At 36.5% G+C, this 22,789-nt stretch overlaps 2 protein-coding genes across 2 annotated transcripts; one reads left to right on the top strand and one right to left on the bottom strand.

Annotated features, from left to right (window-relative positions):
* Positions 1 to 5,589: 5,589 nt before the first annotated feature.
* Positions 5,590 to 9,065, top strand: LOC110861860 (geranylgeranyl pyrophosphate synthase). Its single transcript, XM_022110996.2, has 4 exons — positions 5,590 to 5,823; positions 6,247 to 6,463; positions 7,212 to 7,362; positions 8,567 to 9,065. Exons 1-4 carry the CDS (start codon positions 5,654 to 5,656, stop codon positions 9,016 to 9,018), a joined length of 990 nt encoding a protein of 329 aa, XP_021966688.1. The 5' UTR covers positions 5,590 to 5,653; the 3' UTR covers positions 9,019 to 9,065.
* A 10,531-nt stretch (positions 9,066 to 19,596) lies between these two features.
* LOC110861868 (S-phase kinase-associated protein 1-like) lies at positions 19,597 to 21,773 on the bottom strand. Its single transcript, XM_022111003.2, has 4 exons — positions 21,641 to 21,773; positions 21,051 to 21,258; positions 20,521 to 20,643; positions 19,597 to 19,840 (listed from the first exon to the last, which is right to left on the bottom strand). Exons 2-4 carry the CDS (start codon positions 21,249 to 21,251, stop codon positions 19,664 to 19,666), a joined length of 501 nt encoding a protein of 166 aa, XP_021966695.1. The 5' UTR covers positions 21,252 to 21,258; positions 21,641 to 21,773; the 3' UTR covers positions 19,597 to 19,663.
* Positions 21,774 to 22,789: the final 1,016 nt, after the last annotated feature.

Raw genomic sequence — 22,789 nt, 5'->3', positions numbered from 1 at the left:
CATACATACATACAAGTTAATTAACAACTACTCAGTTATAAGGGGCCATCCATCAATTACCTAACGCAAAAATCGTCGTTTTTAAACCCCCTCCCCCCCCCTTCGTAACGTAACGTAAATTTGATTTCACCGCAGGGATTTCTTTAGCACTTATACTCACAATGGAACCTTTCTAAAGTTACACCTGGAAAACTAACGCAAATGTATATTTACATGCGTACACTGAAACCTGCTGGATGACATGAATTCAATCCGCTCGGTGTGTCACACTTGGCGAGTTTTAGTGGAGCTTATGAAATGTGTTACGTATACCCCCACCCCCTTCATGGCAATTCGTAACCTACTTCCCATGACTCCCCTCCCCCCTCATGCGTTACGTAATTTATGGACGGCCCCTAATATGTGAACCGTTGCAAACTAAATGTAGCAAACGGGTGAAGCGACACGACCACGCCGGTCGTCGTAAGAAAAAACCATTTTGAAATCCTCGTCCAAAACTAACTACACCTAAAACGACCATGACAAAAATTTCCACATTTTCTATATTTGGCGTGGTTTACACGGTCACGCGATCATCGTACGTCAAAACCATGTCGATTTCTGCAAAACTACGTCTAAAATGTTCGCAATAAATATTTTTCGGAGTTTAATTACAGTTACGCAAATCGTTATTCCACCTCCGAGCTGGAATAACTTTAGGCAAAAAATTTACGAATTTGTGCATATTGAATACAAAAAGTCCTAAATATTTTGCTCAGCACTTGCTTAGAATTTTGCCTAAGCAACAAATATTGAATACAAATAACATTTGCTTAGGCAAATTGGTCTTGCCTAAGCATTGCCTAACGTATATTGAATTCGACCCACAAGTATTAACATGAAACCCCATGCAATGCACTTAATTTTCATATGTTTTTTATATGGAAACCAGAAAGAAGTAAAATTATACTTAACTTAACATTAGTTATATCACAAATCCGTAACTATTTTGCAGATAAATCACCATCACGTGCTTAGATTTGATCAAGATATTTTGATATGCATATTGTTATTTGTCGAAATAATTTGAAGATTCGTCACCTGTGGATAGGGAAAGGGGTTAGGGAAAAATGTTAAGGTGTTCGTACCTGAGGACGAGTAAATATTATAGAATTTTTATAGTAGCGCAACACTTTTGTAAAGCAAATACAGTATGAATTTTATATTAAGGAAACTTTGCAAAACCCGGAGTAACGTGAACTTGGTAAAGAGTGAAGTTTGCTTTTTTGTTATGTATTTACTGCAGTTTATTTAATATATACATTGTTCTCCTTAACTGGCTCCTATCCACATGCTGATAATGGTATGCTATTAAAAACTAGTAATTTGATGTTACATGGAAATTGTAGCCAAATAAAGTAAGCTTTTAAAATATTTTTCTTTATTAAAATGTATGTACACATAAAAACAAATACACCAAAACAAAAACAAACATCTTACTCGTGTAAAGCTTAATTATTATGCACCTTTTTAGAATGTACATGAATGTATACATCATTTAATATGTACATGTGTACACTGTAAATAATCTGGTAATAAACATTACCGAAAAGCACAAGTATATGACTACACCAAAGTGGTAATGATAAATTGTACCGTGTGGTAATGGCTTGGTAATAAAGTTTTCCCATCATAGTATCGAATTTTTACTACCCAGTAAAACGTTATTACCAAATTTATTACCGAGAAATCATTCCCATTGAAGTTTTTTTTTAAATAATTAATACACATTTCGGAGAATTTTTGAAAATAATTTAACTAAATTTAAGTTTACTTAAATATATTATTTTTAAGAGTTTAAACAACTTTTCATCACCCAAGAATTTTTCGTTTTTTGTTGCATATATTTTTATAATACCGCATCATTAGAACCTTTCTAATTTTCCAGCAGTGTTGCCACACAAAAATCACAACTTTTCAACACAACAAATCTGATTTATTGTTAATATGTACATATATATTTAATAGATTAAATTACAGTTAAAGTTAACAAGTTCCTAGTGAAAGTAATTAATTCAGCGTTTTACTATTTAATATAATATACGAAAATATTTAATATTTTAATATTCCTGTGCGTAATCACATTTAAAATGGTTCCTAACCCTAATCCGCCTAATAATGTAACCCCATCAGCCAGGACGTTGAGGCGGAAAGCACTACGAAAGAAAAACAATGAGTTAAAAAGACTACGAAAACTTTACCAGCACCAACTAATGACCAGACCCTTAATTCCTGTTAACCCTATGGAAGAAGAATTTATGTGTCCTCCTCCAAATCAATTATCACATGATTCAAACCAGCTGGATTAAAACTACCAGAAAATTTGTAATTCTTTTCCAAATATAAAATTGGAAATCCCTCATCAAAATGAACCTTTTTCTGGTGCACAAATCCAATCTGTGATCAACACAGGAAAGGACAATACCAATTACGAAATGAATCAACTTCAAAAAATAAATCCTGCGCCTGTTTGTCCGTAATTTGAATGTGATTCAGTTGTCATGACCCAAGCAGAGAATTGTATACACGGCAGACACGTGATATGACAAAAAAAGTATTCAAATCTTATGATTGTGTACGATATGTAAATAAGCATGTACCTTTATTGAATTTGATAAAATAAACAAAATCCCCTCCTAAATCTTTTCTTGTTTGTGCACATTTATTACGCGTATGTAACACTTAACAATCCCCCCTCCCCGATGGGTGGGGTCAAATACATGCTCATTTACAGATTTGAAAAAGTTCCTGTCCACGTGTCGGAAATGACGAATTTATCCACGAAGGTCTTATCTCCGTCGCAGAATAAATAGATAACGAGACATGCCATGTAGCAATTAAGGAGCTGGTGCAATTATTTATGAATACATAATATGCAACTTTTCCTGAAAGTAGTTACCTACATATGTATAAATGTAAAATAGTCACGCGCTAGTTACGTATGTACATGTTTTATATAAATATGTAAATCCGGAGAAAAATACGCAATAATTGCTTGAGAAATTTGCAAAATTGCTCACCTTGACGTCACCACGTGTTGTAATAATACATATTGAACCACAATCTTTACTAAGTAACATGCACAGTTGTACATTGATACGTACAATGCACGGGGCTTGTATGTCCCAATTAATAAAATATCTGGATAAATCTAACTCAATTATAGTAGGAACGGGAAGTTACATAAATCCATGGGTAGGCATTTTGCGCTGTGAAACACATGACTATGCTACGCGTCGTGGGAAACTGATTGTAAATCTGGGTCTTCTTCGTAATAAGGGACTGTGCAGAAAGCATGTGAGGGAGAGTAGGTATCACGACATCCCCAGGTGAAAATCGTGTGTCGAATTTGACATAATCCGACACAACTGCCCGGACCAATGGTGTGTGCATAAAAACTATCAACGATTCTGCATAAAACTTCTGACACGTATTCTACAAAAATGTTTTGCATAATTATGCATAATTCTGCACATTTTGTACACAAATTGTTTCGGCATCAATATTTCTGCATATGTAAAATCCAGCCAATTCTTTGCATAAAAACCAGCCAAATTTGTGCATAAAATCCACTAAATTTTTCACCCGGGTCATATCCTGCCCATGTTAATTATAACATGGGGCATACAGGTTACACCGGGGGGTAAGGGTAAAAATTTCCTAAAACATGCGTAATATATGTACGGCCCCTAATTGCAGAGTTGGGATGAGGTTGTATGAGAAAGTGTATGCAAATTACATATGTATCCAATCCCCGGGGAAATCGGGTTTCTATTTCATACAGTTGGATTTCTTGACAATCATGGGTTTCATATTTTGGAAAATCGAATTTAATTGATGATAGATACTTCAATGAAATTCGTGTAAAACTGTGTACATAAAATGCACCACTACACAATCCTTGTAAAATGCACAACCCGTAAAATCTGTCCAATGTGCACCGTAATTTTATTAACTTTTCTAAAATAAAGAGACGCACTTGATAAGATTGTAAGAATTTGTAAGCTAATTTTTCTTCCAAATAAATATAAAATTTTGTGAAAGTTTATATGCAAGTTTGTAGAATTAACGTAGTTTTCAATGTTACCAAATCCTGCGTTAATTGGAGTATAAAAAATAGTCGTAAGGAATGATAATTATCTAGTTGCCAAAATTTGAGAAGCAAATTAATTAAATGTTCCCGTGAATCTTTACGTATTGGCATGAAATACGCAATGTTATTTATGTATTTAATTATGGCGAGGTATATGGAAAGATGCACCCGCTCACTTGTACCCCCTTACTTGAATCAGGGTTGCAAGTGGTATATATCACCTAGTGAGATTTAGTGAAATTTAATGATTTATATCAATCATCTCAGTTGGGGCTGAGTGAGAAATATGAGAAATAATGAGTTAAACTTGCAGTTCATGACCCCGTCCGCTAGGTGGCGCTAGTGCATGGCTCACAAATCGTACTATTTATCATATTTCTCATGTCTCACTATTTCTCATTATATCTCACTGAGATGAGATTTCTGCAACCCTGACTTGAATCTCGTCATTTACACCCCGTCATATTTTTCACCCAAATTTCCTTATGGGGATTCCCCTAATTCTGCGACATATGTATTTTAGTTTCTTTGGAGAATCGTGGGAATCGCTAATTAGTGATTCCCAGTAGGTATTAATTACTACCCTACGAACAGCAGTTTTCTATTGTTATTTTAATTCGCTTGTTTTCACATGATGCATACTTTATTATTTACCCTTGTGGTATTGAAGAAGCACACGGGCCCTAGGGAACGTCCATTTGTTATGTCATCAAAAAGGTGGGTGCTTGGTATTATGTTGCTCATCTTATTTAATTGTGTTAAGCTTATCTTGAGTAAATAAGATTGGGAAAGTGTCTAAAATCCGAGGCTTATGAAATAAATAAATGAATGGACTTACCCTATCAGACCATATCGCAGATATGTATATGTATGCATAGAGACAAGTAAGGAGATTTCGTAACAAATTACTCCTAAAAATCATGCCATCCTCTCGAATATTACGTAAATAATCATTTCATCTCAATTTCTGGTAACCACAATCAGCATAAATCGGTGGCTGAAAAATCTAAAGTTGGAAGAATTTCATCCGGTGGCTAAAATTAGGGGCAAATTTTATTTAAATCGGTAGTGCATTAAATTTAATCCAATAAGTAAACGTAATCTTCAATTGCACATGAGATCTTTGCAAAATAATCCATAATCCAGTCTTTGACAAGTTAACGTTATTACTTTAGTCTGGATTTTGTAGTTTTGTTAATTTAGGATTCGCTTACTTTTCAAGAATGGTAACATTATTTTTAAGAGTGTAAATACATAGGTATATAGATACCTATGTAGAATCATGTTATGCATGTCAATTACATAATTGATAAATATAGCTTACGCGAGGAATAAAGCCGGCCAGATTCTCATGCATGTACATACACATTTTACCATAAAAAAAGCAAAAAGTACTGTGCACGTGCATAATCTCGTCTCTCAATCTTGTCAATCCCGTATAAATACGGGAAAAAAGCTGGAATTTGTTCCATTCTCGAAGCCAGGCTAAATTAAAATTACGCAAATTACAAATTTCCCAAGATGGAAGCCATCATGGAAAAACTTTCCATTTACGGAAACAACTTGAAGAAAAAAGAATCCAAAAGACAGGAGGACATCCAAAAAGCGAAACATTTGGCCCCATTCACTTACGTGTTGGGAATGAAGGGGAAAAATTTCCGGAGACATATTGCCATCGCTTTCAACTTTTGGTATGCCTTACATAAGGATTTAGTTCCTGTTTAGAAATATATTCCATCCTTCAAAATTCGTTCCAAACTAAATTTTCGAAATCAAATATGAATTCAGTATTCATTTATTCAAAACTAGAAAATTAATGAATACATATTTACGTATTCATTGCAACTTAAAAAAACAATTTTATCTCAACCTCTCCTCGTTATATGCAAATATTTCTCAATGTATCGTAGATTAGGCATAGATAAAATGAAAAATAAAAAATCAAGAAAATAATTCATTCATTCTTCATGAGTAGGTATGAAATGAATAAACATTTATTCAAGACTCATTCCTTCAACAATTCTGAAAAATTAGCCACGCATTATTCATGAAGTTTTTTTATTGAATGAATAATTTATTTATTCAATCTCTATTAAACAAATGAATGTGAACAGGTATGCCGTAAATGGTGCAGACATGGACTGGATTTTTCGTCTCATTGACCTCCTCCACAACGGATCTTTGGTGATAGACGATATCCAAGATAATTCCGAATTACGGAGAGGAAAACCCGCTGCCCATCTGCTCTACGGGGTTCCACTTTCGATCAATGCGGCCAATTATGCCTACTTTGATGCACTGAGAGTCCTATTGGAGAGAAATAGTTTAAGGGTAAGGATACCAAAAATACTTGACAAGGTACACTCTAAATAAAGATAACCAAAATTTACTCAAGGTTGGGTAAAAAAAGAGGATGACACAACCAAAAGGCAAAATTGGTCTAACGTTGGGTAAAATTTATACATCGGTTGGGTAAATTTTGCACAACGTTGGACAAATTCTACCTTTTGGTTGTGTCACCCTCGTTTTTTCACCCAATCTTGAGTAAATTTCAGTTATTTTTGTTTATAGTGTATGTATTTATATATGTAAATATTTATATACAGGGTGTTTAAAAGTCATGCAACAAGGAAAAATTTTTCAATCCCAAACACCACTAAATCTCCATTAGTTACATACAAGGTTTTGGATGGAGATTTTTATAATTATTATCCAAACTGGTAGAACACGGATGACAAAAGTCTTAAAATGTGGAATTTTAAATTTCGGTAACTAATGGAAATTTACGAATTTTTCCGATCGACAAATTTTCCATTGTTGCGTGTCATTTCAACCACCCTGTACTTATGTATTACGACACGTTGATGGTTATATTATTACGGTCAAATTGGCAGTATGTAAGCTGTTACCAGAGGCGGTAACATTGCTACTTTTTTATAGCCTGGTAGCAAATTTAGTTGCTTCTTGTCATTGGAAGATTTGTATGACAGGATTACCATATTTCTTTTGTAAATATTTCAAGCAATCATGTCGTTAATTTTAATTTTGACTGGTCATGCTGCCTTTCATCTGGTTACAGGCTGTAGAGATTTTCACCGAAGAATTGCTAAACCTGCATCACGGCCAAGGAATGGAGCTGTACTGGCGAGACTGGGAAATATTTGCGCCGAACGATGACCCTAAAAAGTACATTCCCACGGAAGACGAGTATGTTGAAGTCATTGCGAAAAGTAATTGGAATAAATGAGCATAAATAAGAAATTTAAGTTGGAATTAAGGTTACAATTCTCCGTATCCTTTAACCAATGACCTCAAACTCGTAGCTACATATGGGTTGGTCGGAGCCTAAATTGTGAACGGCGTTGAGTTGGTTTTGAAATTCCCTTTAAATTTACAACAGGTTTCAAAATCACGATCCAATTTGTCCTTTGACCTAGGCCAGGATCAAACCTTGACCTTGGCCAGGATCAAACCTTGACCTTGGCCAGGATCAAACCTTGACCTTGGCCAGGATCAAACCTTGACCTTGGCCAGGATCAAACCTTGACCTTGGCCAGGATCAAACCTTGACCTTGGCCAGGATCAAACCTTGACCTTGGCCAGGATCAAACCTTGACCTTGGCCAGGATCAAACCTTGACCTTGCCAGGATCAAACCTTGACCTTGGCCAGGATCAAACCTTGACCTTGCCCAGGATCAAACCTTGACCTTGCCCAGGATCAAACCTTGACCTTGGCCAGGATCAAACCTTGACCTTGGCCAGGATCAAACCTTGACCTTGGCCAGGATCAAACCTTGACCTTGGCCAGGATCAAACCTTGACCTTGGCCAGGATCAAACCTTGACCTTGGCCAGGATCAAACCTTGACCTTGGCCAGGATCAAACCTTGACCTTGGCCAGGATCAAACCTTGACCTTGGCCAGGATCAAACCTTGACCTTGGCCAGGATCAAACCTTGACCTTGGCCAGGATCAAACCTTGACCTTGGCCAGGATCAAACCTTGACCTTGGCCAGGATCAAACCTTGACCTTGGCCAGGATCAAACCTTGACCTTGCCAGGATCAAACCTTGACCTTGGCCAGGATCAAACCTTGACCTTGGCCAGGATCAAACCTTGACCTTGCCAGGATCAAACCTTGACCTTGGCCAGGATCAAACCTTGACCTTGGCCAGGATCAAACCTTGACCTTGGCCAGGATCAAACCTTGACCTTGGCAAGGATCAAACCTTGACCTTGGCCAGGATCAAACCTTGACCTTGGCCAGGATAAAACCTTGACCTTTGGTGACCTGTGAGCCACTTGTGGATGTCGGGCTTACAGGCGAACGGACAGACAGACAAACGGACCGACATAACTACATATCCCATAAAGCAGCTTCTTAAAAAAATGTTTAATTCCATATTTAGAATTAGCATACCTAATAATTACCAGAAACCTCTGGACAATTCATCCTCCTCGCAAGGATCATGCGCCTTCGAAAGCACAAGGGAAAACCCGACGTTGACCTGACCAACTTGGCGTACATGGCGGGAGTCTACTTTCAAATACGGGACGACTTCATGAACCTAACCTCTCAAGAGTATACCGACACGAAAGGCTTTTGTGAAGATATTTCCGAAGGCAAGCTCAGTTTCCCGGTGATTCATGCGCTCAACAAGGTCTCCGACGAGGTGAAGGATCGTCTCATCAAACTTCTCAAGGCGCGGTCCACCTCGGAAAAAGTGAAGCTGGAAGTGCTCGACATTTTGAACAGTTCAGGCGCCCTACGCTACACGAAAGAAAAGTTGGCCCGGTTGAGGGTCGGGATTGAGAAGGAAATTGAAAGCTTGGGAGAAAACCAATTATTGGAACAGGTCATGGAAACTTTGTGGGTTGAGGATTAAAAAAATTTCGTTATTTTATTAATAAATTTTTTGTGGAATTAGCGTCACAGTAACGTTACTGAACTGCAATATTTGAAAAAAATGGCTTTTTAGCACATAGTTTCCCCTAGAATATTTATGCATTCGTTCTTTGAGAAAATTGTGATATATTTATCATTGGAGCCATTTGAAACATATCATTTGCCAAATTTGGTCAACATAGTGTTAACGAAATGTTTTCGAAATTGAATCCCTAATAGGTTATTGATATGAGAAATTTGTTAATGCTATGTGAAGACCAAATCATTCAATTATAAATCACTTGTTAATTAATTAGCTAAACCTAAGCGTTAATAGGAACAAATTTGAGAGTTGGACTAAATTATTTACACAGTATTGTGTCTATCAAAGAACTTCTACGGGATTTCAGGGAGCTCATGTACATAAGAATAAGGCATGGGACTCAAATAAATAAATATCGGTGAAAAACGATACACTGATCGCATTCAGTTGTTGCAGAAGCGTAGGAACAATGTCACAAAACTATTTTGTAAGGATTTGCAATTCATTTGTCTTCAAGGTCCTGTGAGATTTCTGCACAGCACACACTCAATAATTTTGGGATACAATTATCACCTCTGTTACGAAAAACATTACCGACACGTGACGCAATTTATTACCCTTAGAAGATCATTCCTACTATATATAATGCTAGAACGGTCCAAATTATCTTCTAAATACGACACCTGACATCTATACATAGGTGTACACGTTTCCTTGTCTGAAACCCTTCGTGGTAGCCCTTGTGCTAATAAATTATGAAACATTCCTCATTTTTTTAGTCACACTCAACATGGCATGACCCTTGTCAAATGTCGAAGATGTTTAACTGTTTACCTACAGGTTTTTCTTCATTTACTAAAAACCTCTTACCTCTACTTGACGCTTCCTAAATTTATTAGGATAGAATGAAGTGCCACATTAAAAATTTCAAGTATCGTGTGTTCATTAATATAGGTATATAAAAGCCATATTCAGGCCGACTTACTTAGTCGAAGTTTTAATATTTAATCAGTGCTACTTACGTATTAAAAAAATTAATCGCTAATGTATGCATGGCCAGCTTTCGCTCAATACTCAGTTCCTAGTCTTGCATGAGACTATCTGCTCCTCTTAACGCATTAGCTGTGAAACTTGGTCTATTGTTATATGGTTATCTACATACCTCTAGAAATGGAAACTATCCGATGTAAAATAATTGTTATTGTACACCTTTATATCACCCAGGCCTGTATGCCTCAAACTTTTTACGAAATTTCAAATTTCGAGGATAAAGTGCAATCAGTTTCTTCATCTTGTTACTTGAGCATTTCTTACTTTGGAAATTTTCACGTACCCCCGAATATTCAAATGCCGTACCAACTAAGCAAATATATTCCTTTGAATAAGGAAAATGTGTGAGTTAACGAATACATTCTCAAGGATTTGACCTAACCTAACCTAACCTAACCTAACCGAAAATTTTCAGCTCAATTTATTTTTCTAGGTTAAACCTTATTCAGGCAAACCTACTTTTTCAACCCATCCATCCTATCTTTCGAACCCATCACCACAATCTTTGCTTACGATACATAATAATCATTCAGCCCGGGTTATCTCACGAGTATAAAACCGTTGAAATCTACACACTCCAATGGGAAGACAATTTTAACACTAGCTGGGACACGAGACCTCGGAATAGGTACTTTTCCTACTTTGACTCCACCATGGTTGTAATTTTTGGTGATACGGGTCGACGTCAAGATTCATCCTCATATTTACTCAATATGGTCATCCGTCATCCAGTCAGCTTATTTTTTGCACTTGTAACAAGCACAGACGGCAGTCTTCTTGTTGCAAGTAATTTCACCGCTTTCTGTAAAGAGGCAAGGTTGGCTGAAAACATAGAGTTTAACCACCTAATCACAAACTGTCAAAGGTTAGTTCAGTCTACCGATAATTTGGACTGGATGATCTGGAAACATCAAAGCAAAAGGGAAATATTTTTAGGAGTCGTGGCAAGATTTAAAGACTCTACGTGCCTTTATGACGCTCTGAATTACGCGATGCGTTACTTGGCTGATAGCGGAAATGTGTCCAAACAAATGCACGCGTTCACCATAGAGGCACGAATACCAGACAGATGGTATAACCTACTTAATAATAATAATGATATTATGGACAATTTTCCAATACTCGTGGGAAATTGGTCTTTCTCTTTTGTCACGTGTTCATCCATGACGCAAGGTCGGATCGATTATTGGGGTTACGTTAAACCGTTCGACACCTCCGTTTGGTACGTCTTAATAGCTTTCTGCCTGTTCCTAATGATGGTTCTGCTTAGACAAAATTACGCGAAATATGAACCTCTCCCCTGGTACGAGTTATGTCATGTGGCCTTTAACTCAGCTTTGGAGGTTGGACTCACCGTCGTTGAGAAGCCCAGTTCCACATTGATGGCAATGTTTCCCAGTCCTGCGTCCTTGAAATTAATCACTCTCTGGATGTTGGGAAGTTTCGTGGTAGTTAATATTTACAAAAGTATCGTGACCGAAGACACCACTGCGCCATTGGTATTTAGCCCGCCGAAAACGTTTGATCACTTGGTGAACGGCAAGTTTCAGATATACAGCAGTATTATCCCTAACTACATAATCATGAGAGAAACCATTCCACAGACGCTGACGAATTGGCGGGTATCAGAAAGCGAATTCGATGCAGAAATAAATTTTCACTTTTCGGCGTGGTTGCACGCTTTATCAGAACCACTTCAGAGCTCGGTCAGTAACTTAATGGCACGTCATCTGTGCCCCGTGACAATGAATATGTCAAGCCCGCAAGTCGAGGATCCTAATATAAGATATTTCTGTTCAATGCACAAGAATTGGGCCTCGTACCTGGATAAAAATCGAAATCTTATTAACCAAGTTGAAGCAGTATTTGCGAACTTGGAATTTGGTAGGATTGCCAGTATATCGCAGGTTTTGAACTTGTCTCGAATTTCTGAAATTATCGCCCGCTGTAATAAAACAGCTTTTGTCGCACCGACCATTTATATCAAGTCGAGAAGATATTTACTTAATATTTTGGGAGGAGAGAAATCGTATTTAAATCAGAAACCATATTTGAAAAGTACTGACACCATTTTTTCGAGTAGGATGTACATACTAATCCCGAAATTGGGTGCGATCAGCGACGGATTAAAGGTCAAGATTGCAAAACTCATTGAAAGCGGGTTATACCAGTTTTGGGAAAATTTTTTTGTTTACCTGCACACCGGTGAGGGTAGTGGGGATACGTGGGAGGACAGGTTTTTACAACAGCAACTGAATTCTAATATTCTTAGCATATTTTTGATGTTGAGCTTTTCTATATGCGTTTGTGCAGTGATATTTATATTTGAGATTTGGATTGGGATGAGACATCGGATTTTGGACGGGGTAAGAATTTTCGTGGTCCGCTGTAACATCCGTATGAAGAATTGTAATGCCAGCATGAAAATATTAAGGATGCGACTTAAGCCTGGTTTTGGTATAGAGCAGAAATTTAAAGCAAAGTCCTTCTAATTTAGTAAAACGCGCTAAAATAATAATGCAGTTGTCAGTGGATAAACCCACCTTTACAATTAGTACGTGTCTAAAATATTGGAAAACAGTTAGACTATGGGTAATTTAGTATTTAAGTAATCAGGTCATTATCTGATACCATCTTTTTCAAATTAATTTTTTTCAATTGTATGAATTTTTTATTATACAGAAGATATTGAAAAGTTTCCTAAATGTATTATCAGAGCTAACAATTTAGCGATAAAATAAAGTTAAGAAAATTATCGCAGATATAAACTTTACATTGTATTTATATTTACATTAAAAATTTATTTATTCAAGACAATTTCTGCAATTTTTGCATTCAGAAACCTTACATGAAACCTTCTTTTATCTGAAACTGATAACATAACAAGAACAATAGAAATTTTCCTTCTACATACTTCTCCTCGCACCATTCGGTCTCCTTGCGAATTTGCTCCAAGTCCTCAGGCGTCGGATCATTCTCGATGTTGAACATTGTGCGTATTTCTTTTGCCATCATGCCGTTGATTATCCATTTCATCGGGGACTATATTTTGGGGCCATCTAAAAAGGATTTTTTTCCCATTTAAATGAGTAAAATTCCTGAAGCTGCTTTTGGCCATTAACAAATATTTTCGGACCAATCTAAATTTCCATATGGCCACTTAATTAGATATTTAAATTTATAGTAGAAACCTTGATAAAAGCATGATAACCAAACAAGGGAAATACTTTTTTAATTTTTGAGCATCCTTTGCCTCAGCTAGGCACCTGCATTCAGTTTGTGCACTCAATGGAACCTATTTCTGGCTACTCCAATATCAATAAATCCAGCTACAAATTATGAATCGCATGGCACTTATCTATCTTTCCTTTTGAAGGCCCCCTTGAAGAAAAATATAAGCAGTACAATTCAATTTTTTAGTTAATCTTATCTCGCCTTTCTTCCATGGGCGACAAACAAGGTTGACGCACAAGCTTCCCCCCCCCCCAAACAAAAATATATCTTCAAAGGAAGTCGCCGTAGCAAAGTTTGTACGCCTACTTTGCCACATATATTTTTCTCCCAAGGGGACCTTTCAACTGATAAGTGTCATGCGATTCCTAATTATTATCTGGATTTTAAGATACTAGTTAGTAACTAGGTAGCCTGAAAAAGGTTCCTGAAAAAGTTACTCATACATGCTTGCACTCATACCGGCTACTATTTGAGTTTTTACGGTATATTAAAAAACGAGTCAAAAATTAGGAATCACATGACGCCCTTTCGACAAAAATACTGTAGAGAAGACCAAGTTCAATTTTTTTTAGTAATTTTTCCCTTCTTTATCGTACACGGGTGACGGGGCGAAAATCAAGGCGCTCTTGTGAACTTTGCCTCCAATATTTTTTTTTCTTCAAGGGGGCCATTCAACGGAAATATGAGCCTCATGTGATTCTTAATTTTTGGCCCGATTTCTGATATAACTTCTGCAAAGAATGTTTCAATAGGCAGGGGCGTGGGCCTCGCCGACCAAGAAAAGCTGCAAAGGCTTTGCTAATTATGCAATAATGCAAAATTATCACAATAAATTTGAATATAAAAAATTATACATTAATTATATGGCGAACCAGCTAAATGGCCAACATGGGTTTTTTAAATGGAAATCTAGGCATAGTTGATGGTAAAAGTATCCAATGGTAAATTTAATCCACTTAAATGGGAAATGTAGCCTTTTCTAGTGGCCCCTAAATCCGATGCCATTTAATCGGGGTAGGGATGGACTTATCAATGTCGCTTTGAGAGGATAAGGTATTCAATGGAAGCTGGAATCCTAAAGGATTAATATTTCCACCCCTGTCGGCGGCATAGCTTTGCGTGGGTCTATGTCTAAAAAAAGGTGCTGGGGACAAAATTTTGACTTTGATTCTGAACTTTTTAATTATAAAATTTTGACATATTTGCAACTTTAATATACAATTAGCGGTCAATTATTTTATATATTGTTCATCAGCATGTATAACCTGATATTTTGACGTATCATATTCCCCCATCGATGAGGGGGCCGTATGTTATAATTAAACCAATTTAATTCATACAAGCACCACAACATTAATTGGTTCCAGGCCCCGATCTAGCTAAAAATCTTACCTGGGCAAAGAATTCCGGCGCCATAAGCCGCTCGCGAATTCGGCGCTCGCGGTCTGACTTTTCTTCCGCCAAATATATAAATATGTAGACCTTATGTAGGAAACTCATGCATCTTCATCATCTTGGCAGATGTATAAATCAGGGATCAGTTTTCGTTGAAAAGCAGTTCCTATAAATACATTGGGCAGCACAATAACTTGTACGATAATTGTAGAAAATCTGCATCAAAGTGTAGTACTCTAGAAGGATTGTGGGTCCATGACGTTTTTGTTTTTTTAAAATTTCGAAAGGGTGAGAGGTAATAGCTTTTGATCTCAAATCTTATTTTCCAGCAAGGTACCGTATAATTTAGGCATCGGATTTAGGGGCCACTAGAAAAGACTACATTTCCCATTGATATGGATTAAATTTACCATTGGATACTTTTACCATCAACTATGCCTAGATTTCCATTTAAATAACCCATGTTGGCCATTTAAATAGTTCGCCATATAATTAATGTATAATTTTTTATATTCAAATTTATTATGATAATTTTGCATTATTGCATAATTAGCAAAGCCTTTGCAGCTTTTGTAGGTCGGCGAGGCCCACGCCCCTGCCTACTGAAACATTCTTTGCAGAAGTTATATCAGAAATCGGGCCAAAAATTAAGAATCACATGAGGCTCATATTTCCGTTGAATGGCCCCCTTGAAGAAAAAAAAATATTGGAGGCAAAGTTCACAAGAGCGCCTTGATTTTCGCCCCGTCACCCGTGTACGATAAAGAAGGGAAAAATTACTAAAAAAAATTGAACTTGGTCTTCTCTACAGTATTTTTGTCGAAAGGGCGTCATGTGATTCCTAATTTTTGACTCGTTTTTTAATATACCGTAAAAACTCAAATAGTAGCCGGTATGAGTGCAAGCATGTATGAGTAACTTTTTCAGGAACCTTTTTCAGGCTACCTAGTTACTAACTAGTATCTTAAAATCCAGATAATAATTAGGAATCGCATGACACTTATCAGTTGAAAGGTCCCCTTGGGAGAAAAATATATGTGGCAAAGTAGGCGTACAAACTTTGCTACGGCGACTTCCTTTGAAGATATATTTTTGTTTGGGGGGGGGGGGGAAGCTTGTGCGTCAACCTTGTTTGTCGCCCATGGAAGAAAGGCGAGATAAGATTAACTAAAAAGAGGAAAGATAGACAGATAAAAGATAGATAAAGGAAAGATAGATAAGTGCCATGCGATTCATAATTTGTGGCTGGATTTATTGATATTGGAGTAGCTAGAAATAGGTTCCATTAAGTGCACAAACTGAATGCATGCGCCTATCTGAAACAAAGGTGCTCAAAAATTAAAAAAAGTACTTCCCTTGTTTGGTTATCATGGTTGTATCAAGGTTTCTACTGTAAATTTAAATATCCAATTAAGTGGCCATATGGAAATTTAGATGGGTCCGAAAATATTTGTTAATGGCGAAAAGTAGCTTCAGGAATTTTATCTATTTAAATGGGAAAAAATCCTTTTTAGATGGCCCCAAAATATAGTCCCTATAGTTTATATTTCCACTGTCGTTATCGCCTCGGTTGTTTTACTTTTGTTTTGATTTTAATAATCTAGCCCTTAGCGGTCCTGAAGATTTTGATATCATCATTTTGATTCCCCGATCCCTACGATGTTTTCGATCAAGTTGTGGGTCTGAAACAATTGAATTTTAAAGTTTAACATTGTGCTTATGGAACAACATGTTACATGTTAACGGCGCTAAAATTCGCCTGATTATAAAAATGCAAGAGCGCATTTTGAGAGATCAACACGAAAACAAAAACACGCGAAAAAATACTAGCCGTGGCTGAAAATTGGTTTGGAGGTAAAATATCAGACATTGGACCCTCCTCATATATCTCGAAACCATAATTGATACGCAGCCAGAATCTTTGGGTTACAACAGCTATGCAAATTTTCAAGCTATTATCGCACCCAATGTATGCGATCGAACAATTTCTATATCGTACAATTTATGTTTTTTTATATGTACGTAAATTGTACAAAGAAATATATTAACAAGAAATGCATAATTTTTAGGGTAGTTGGTCCAGCAGATGAAACTAGTACAAAAATGTGAACATTTGGAAATATAGCATGCCTAGCTTACTAAAAATTTACTATGATAAAGAGGTGACCCATCCTTACAAATAACTATAAACCATGGTTTTCTCCACTTCGTATGTGGCGACAACCCGAACTTTCTTCCTGAAAACTGTCAAAAGCCCTTTGACACGCACCAGGTGCTAGCTTGCTTCCACATGCTCCTGAATCCAGTCCATTCAGTGTTTCTTATGCATTAGAATGTTATGTGCTAAAATTTGTCCGGAATTTTTTAACAGGACGACATAGGGGATAATTTAGGGTATTGTCGTTCTGGCTGATAATTTTCAACTTTGACACATTGATAGAGAATTACGTTTAACCCACAAAGACAGAGAATAAGTAACAAGCAGCTGCTTGGAAAAAACATGGCCATATTTGAACGAAGCAATATGGATAATTTATGGATAATCGTGAGGCCATAAAAATACCAAGCGATAGAACATTTAATGGAAATTAAAGGTAAAATGCCAAGCTTAAAGTCAATTTAAATTGACGAATTGTTTTTTGTTTAATTTAGTAAAATTAAAAAGTAAAACGTAAAAAACAAGAACAATCCATGGGTTTGGACGCTCCTGATTTTGCAATTCTTCTTTTGAAAGTCTGGGTTGGCGCTGTTAAATTCTGTGAACAAGAAAATCCCTTTCCCTTATTCTTAAACTCTGTGGTTCAAGCACAAATTATTTTCTGCAAGCAAGAAGGATTAATGACCATGGACTCCAAAATTGATTAATGCATTTTTAAGTAGGTATTTTGGTCACTAGGATCATTGAAGAATTCAGGATCGTTTATTTTCTTTTAAATCCTACCATTTCATGGGATGTTTGCATTTCACTTCAATTTGAGGCCATTTCACACTTCGGTAAATTTGACTGAATAGAAAAATCGGACAATTGTAAGGTCGGCTGGATAAATTCTCGTCATCCGGCTTAATTTTGTTTCTACCATCTTTCTAGCAAAACATGATGCGATGCGTCCACTTTTAACTTGACTTGAAAACCTACACATACCGTGTTTTATACGATAGTGTCCTTTACAAGATTTACGAGGCAAATTTGACGCCCAAGAATAATGCAAATTATATAATGATGGCCAAGGATGTGTTTAAAGTACGGGACGAAATTCTAAAATACAGAGAAAAACATCTACTGATAAGAGAAGGAAACGAGACAGCAAGCAAAGGGGAAATAATGAATGGTAGGATATTTTACTCAAAGTTAATAATTAGCATTCTTATGTACACTCTTCAAAAGTATTATACCCTTGTGAAGAATAAGGTAAATATACCATATGCAGAGTAACCTTATAAATAGTAAAGTTTATGCTGGATTTAGTATACCTATTAGTTTATCTAGAGTTCAAAGTTCAAAACGGAAACATTATTTTTAAGCTTGTATTCCATATATATTCAGACCTCCTTCAATTTTTTAATATCGCCATCGTTAAGACGAGGCAGGGTTGTCTACAGGACCGTATCAGGCGGACCATCTTTTACCGAAAGAACGGGTTGGAGAAGAAATGTCACCTTGTAAAGGAACCCATTGTTCCAAATGAACCTATCACCTGGACTTTTAAGCGGGATCGTGGTGGTGGATTTATCAGAAAGAAGACAAATCAAATGTTTCAACATGGCTTGACCGCTTTGTGGTACGATTCGTACGAGAGGGAAGTACTGACCAGACCAAATTTAAAAAATGGAGCGTTTTTAGATATTACTTATGAAATATTGAAGATTCGAAAAGTTGCGTTTGTAACGGGAAGTATTTGGTATTTGTATCGTGGTGGCATTTTTTGAGAAGATTTATCATTTCTTGAAGTAGGGAGAGGTAAAACCACTCCCTGTACGCGTGGGACCGTTTACACTAGGCTCATAGTCTTCACGTAATGGAGAAGATAATTGAAAATGATTTGTAGCATTTGAAGTTTCAATGAAGTTTCAAAAATGTACTACAGTGGCGAGCAAATTAAATTGTACGGTAGAAAAACTGTTCTACCTCGCACATTGACCACGATAAGAGCTTGAAAATTTGCAAAGTAGTACCCCAGAAAGATTGTCGTTGGATGCCGTTCCGGTTTTTGAAAAATTTCAAAAAGGCCAAAGGTCACAATTTTTGACCCAAAAGCTCATTTTTCAACTCTTACGATGATTTTTTTCCTTGGAGGCTTTATTTTTTGATCGATAGCTCAACTCAATGTGAACATTTTGATATCTTGTTCGTTTCTCTACGATTTTTTTGAAGAAAGTTATGAATTTTTGAAAAAGACAAATTTTGCGGATTTTACTATTGCTCCCATAAGCGCAATGTTAAACTTTTCAAAATTCGTTTTTTTCAAAAATTCATAACTTTCTTCAAAAAAATCGTAGAGAAACGAACAAGATATCAAAATGTTCACATTGAGTTGAGCTATCGATCAAAAAATAAAGCCTCCAAGGAAAAAAATCATCGTAAGAGTTGAAAAATGAGCTTTTGGGTCAAAAATTGTGACCTTTGACCTTTTTAAGATTTTTCAAAAACCGGAACGGCATCCAACGACAATCTTTCTGGGGTACTACGTTGCAAATTTGCAAGCACTTATCTTGATAAATGTGCGAGGTAGAACAGTTTTTCTACCGTACAATTTAATTTGCTCGCCACTGTATATATTTTAGCAGACACATTTTAACCTCATGCGTATGCTATCATTGGTACCGCACGAAAAATAACTTTCATTGGTAAATTCAGTATTGCACTTAAATGAAACTTTTTTTTATTTAAAACTTCCAAGAAAACAGCATATTAGAAATTTTCCTCCTACTTTTCCTCACACCATTGGTTCTCCATGCGAATTTGTTCCAACTCCTCGGGTGACAGGTCATTCTCGATGTTGAACATTGCCCGAATCTCATCTGCCGTCTTGCCTTCGATCATGTTCGCCACAATTTTGCACCCGAGGTCCAACAAGCCGCTGATGTCGAGGTAGTTAGCAGCCTAATTGAACGGAATAAAAAAAGTACATATTTGCTTATTAGTTTTTATCAAAGCTATGTCATTAGGCAAAATAACTAGGGATATGATGCCTTATAACTATAAGTTATGCATCAGTCGCTTCTACGAGGTACATATATACAGGGTGGTTTAAAAGATAGGTTACAATGGAAAATTTTTCAATGGGGAGAATTCGTAAATTTCCATTAGTAACGGATTTGGAATTGAGATTTTTATTAATTTTTATCAAAAGTTATGGAACACTGGCGACAAAATTCTTCAAATATTGAATTTCAGAGGTAAAATTTCGGTAACTAATGGAGATTTGCGAATTTTTCCCATTGAAAAATTTTCAATTGTATCCTGACTTTTAAACCACCCTATATATCGACTTATAAAAAAGATTTTCAGTCCCGATAAAAGTTTACCTTCCGAATTGTAACATTCAGATATGTTAATATATGACCATCCAGAATCTGAGGATTGGCTGGCAAATGCAAGGTTCACTTTTTTTGAAAATTTTGAGAAGTAAGACTCGAGGTCTTTTCACATATAACTTGTGAAATATGAAATACATATGTGCGTTATAGATATGCCCATTATGCAAGTTGTAATTCAATACCGCAAACATTTACGGCAATCAATTTGGGAAATATGTAGCAATTTTTCGAAATAAAGTTTACCACGATCAGGTCAAACAACTGGGTTTGTTCCATCTTGATGAAGTTAGCATCCCACGTGGTGATGTCGTCGGTGCACCGTTCACGTGGTGGATCCTCATCATCCTCGATGGGTGGGGGGTCATCCTGCACAAATTTTAATAACCAAACAAATTTGCAATTTAGAAGATTCATAATCAAGATAACTTTTAGCTTCATCGAAACATGTCTGACATGTGCATTGTAAGTATTTGAAAGGTGTAATGTAATAGTATTAATATTTGGAAATAATTTAATCCGCCTCCAAAACGATGGGAAGGTTTCCCAAGCATTTAGGAAAGTATATTCGGATTGGACAAAGCAACCTGTTAATTTTTTAAATTTTCCCTCCTATTCATTGTAACTTTTAAATACGCTCATTAAATATTTCAAAGGGTAGTTTTCCACCAAAATGGTAGCTCAAAAACAACTTTAGGAGGCATGCTTCAATCAACGGTATTTCCAAAATCTTGATAGAGGACTTAAAATTTTAGAGCATAAATTTGCTTGCAAACCTTGTGATGCTCCGCCCATGCAATGACCTTACGCAGTACTTCGGTGTTAACGTTTGGCAGCGGGACGACTTCGCGGTCATCGTCGCTATCCTCCAGTCCCAAGTTTTCGATGAGACTTTTGATCGTCTGGGAGCATTGTATCACGTCCACGTCAACCTTGACCCTTTCCCCCTCGGAGGATTCCAAATTGATGAAAGGCATCTGAAACCTGAAATGATCCACATTAAAATTACAGAGATTTGCCAAATTCAAATATTAAAAACTATCAAAGTTCCCTAAATTTTATAGTTTTCAACAAGTGTTGAAAATGTCCTTATTTTTAACAAGGCAAGGCGAGGAAGTAATTAGAGGGCAAAAAATCCGACTTATTTGATTTTTTCGCAAATTTTATCAATTTATTACTTACAATTGTATGGACATTAAGTTGTTTTTGAAAACCAAAATTTTACATAAATGGACATTTTGGCGTAAAATAAGTAAGCCACACGTTTTGAAAATATGTACAACTCTATTTTTGGATATTAAGTAATCCAAAGTTCAGTTCAATTGTACTTTTTGACTTTGGGGAAATTTAAAGAATGTTCACTTACCAATTACAAATATTGTGGTTCAACGATAGGCGTAAGAGAAGAGTATCTGCTGCAGTTGACGAGGCGAACCTTACTGGCTTTCAGTGAGGAAGTGCGTAGTCACGATGGAGGGGTCATTTACCCACCTAGAGGGAGCGTCCCTATATTACGTCATTAGAAATGCCAATTTTTAGACCACCCATTCCCTACCCCATTCATGCTAATTATAACGCCATGCAGCCACTCATCCACATATATGCATGGACGTTCCCCAATTGATTGGTTCCAGAGGCTAAAAAAGGCTGAAAATATTTACCTAAATATGTATGCAGTGGGGACGTCCATACATTACGTTATTTGAAAGGTGCGTGGGTTATTCTGCGTCGCCGATTTTAAACTTAACACGAGGAGTATCCGAAAGAGGGGAGTTGATCTTGAAAAAATCAGGGCTTTGTGAATAACGTAATAAATATGTGGATGTTCCCTTAGTAAGTCTAAAGGTTTCAAATTCCTGGCATTTAAATCCTAGCATTGTTCAGTTTCTCAATTGAACAATGCCTGCCTCTAAAGAGATCGAAGGGTGTGTACCATTAAATAGAGAAGAATGCGACTATTGCCCTCTACAGATATTCCATCAAGGGAAACATGACCCTTCGTGCAATTGGAAAATTTTATTGGGAATGTGAAGGGTTTAGCGTTTCTGTCGAAGGGTTAACTTGCTAACCAGGCACATTATGCACATATTTTTAGCTCTCAATTAAGAAACAGGGTTTCGATTGGTACATACATAAATTTAAGAAGGTTGTGGGAAAAAAGGCATCCTTCCCCATCCATCTAAACTAACAATGGATGTCTCCCAAAGTATGCTCACACACAGGCTTAGACAAAGTTAGTGCAAATTTATCGTGGTTTCGGCAAAATGGGAGTGAGACCTCTGGCGTCGCAGAATTGTTTGTATCGAATGACATAAACATGCAATGAGTTTTTATGAATATCCAAAAACGAACCTGTGATTTTTTCCTACATCTTTGTGACAAACTTCTCATCTTTTTTCTATACGGGTCTTGATAATGAATTGCAGATAACATTTTAAAATTGAGAAGTAATGTTTTTTTCTGGTTATTACACTAAAACTCCGTGTACAGAAGTAAGTAGACTATAATCAAATTA

The sequence above is a fragment of the Folsomia candida genome, unplaced genomic scaffold (genome assembly GCF_002217175.1).
Source record: "Folsomia candida strain VU population unplaced genomic scaffold, ASM221717v1 Fcan01_Sc046, whole genome shotgun sequence".
NCBI lineage: Eukaryota > Metazoa > Arthropoda > Collembola > Entomobryomorpha > Isotomidae > Folsomia > Folsomia candida.
This window is presented reverse-complemented; position numbering and strand designations above follow the sequence as displayed.

Excerpts from the sequence above, each read along its gene's own strand:
- LOC110861868 (XM_022111003.2), bottom strand. The coding sequence starts at position 21,251 with ATGCCTTTCATCAATTTGGAATCCTCCGAGGGGGAAAGGGTCAAGGTT. Across the intron at positions 20,644-21,050 it reads CATGGGCGGAGCATCACAAG|GATGACCCCCCACCCATCGA; the intron begins GTTTGCAAGCAA and ends AAATTTGTGCAG. Across the intron at positions 19,841-20,520 it reads AGTTGTTTGACCTGATCGTG|GCTGCTAACTACCTCGACAT; the intron begins GTAAACTTTATT and ends CCGTTCAATTAG.
- LOC110861860 (XM_022110996.2), top strand. The coding sequence starts at position 5,654 with ATGGAAGCCATCATGGAAAAACTTTCCATTTACGGAAACAACTTGAAG. Across the intron at positions 5,824-6,246 it reads GCCATCGCTTTCAACTTTTG|GTATGCCGTAAATGGTGCAG; the intron begins GTATGCCTTACA and ends GAATGTGAACAG. Across the intron at positions 7,363-8,566 it reads TGTTGAAGTCATTGCGAAAA|AAACCTCTGGACAATTCATC; the intron begins GTAATTGGAATA and ends AATAATTACCAG.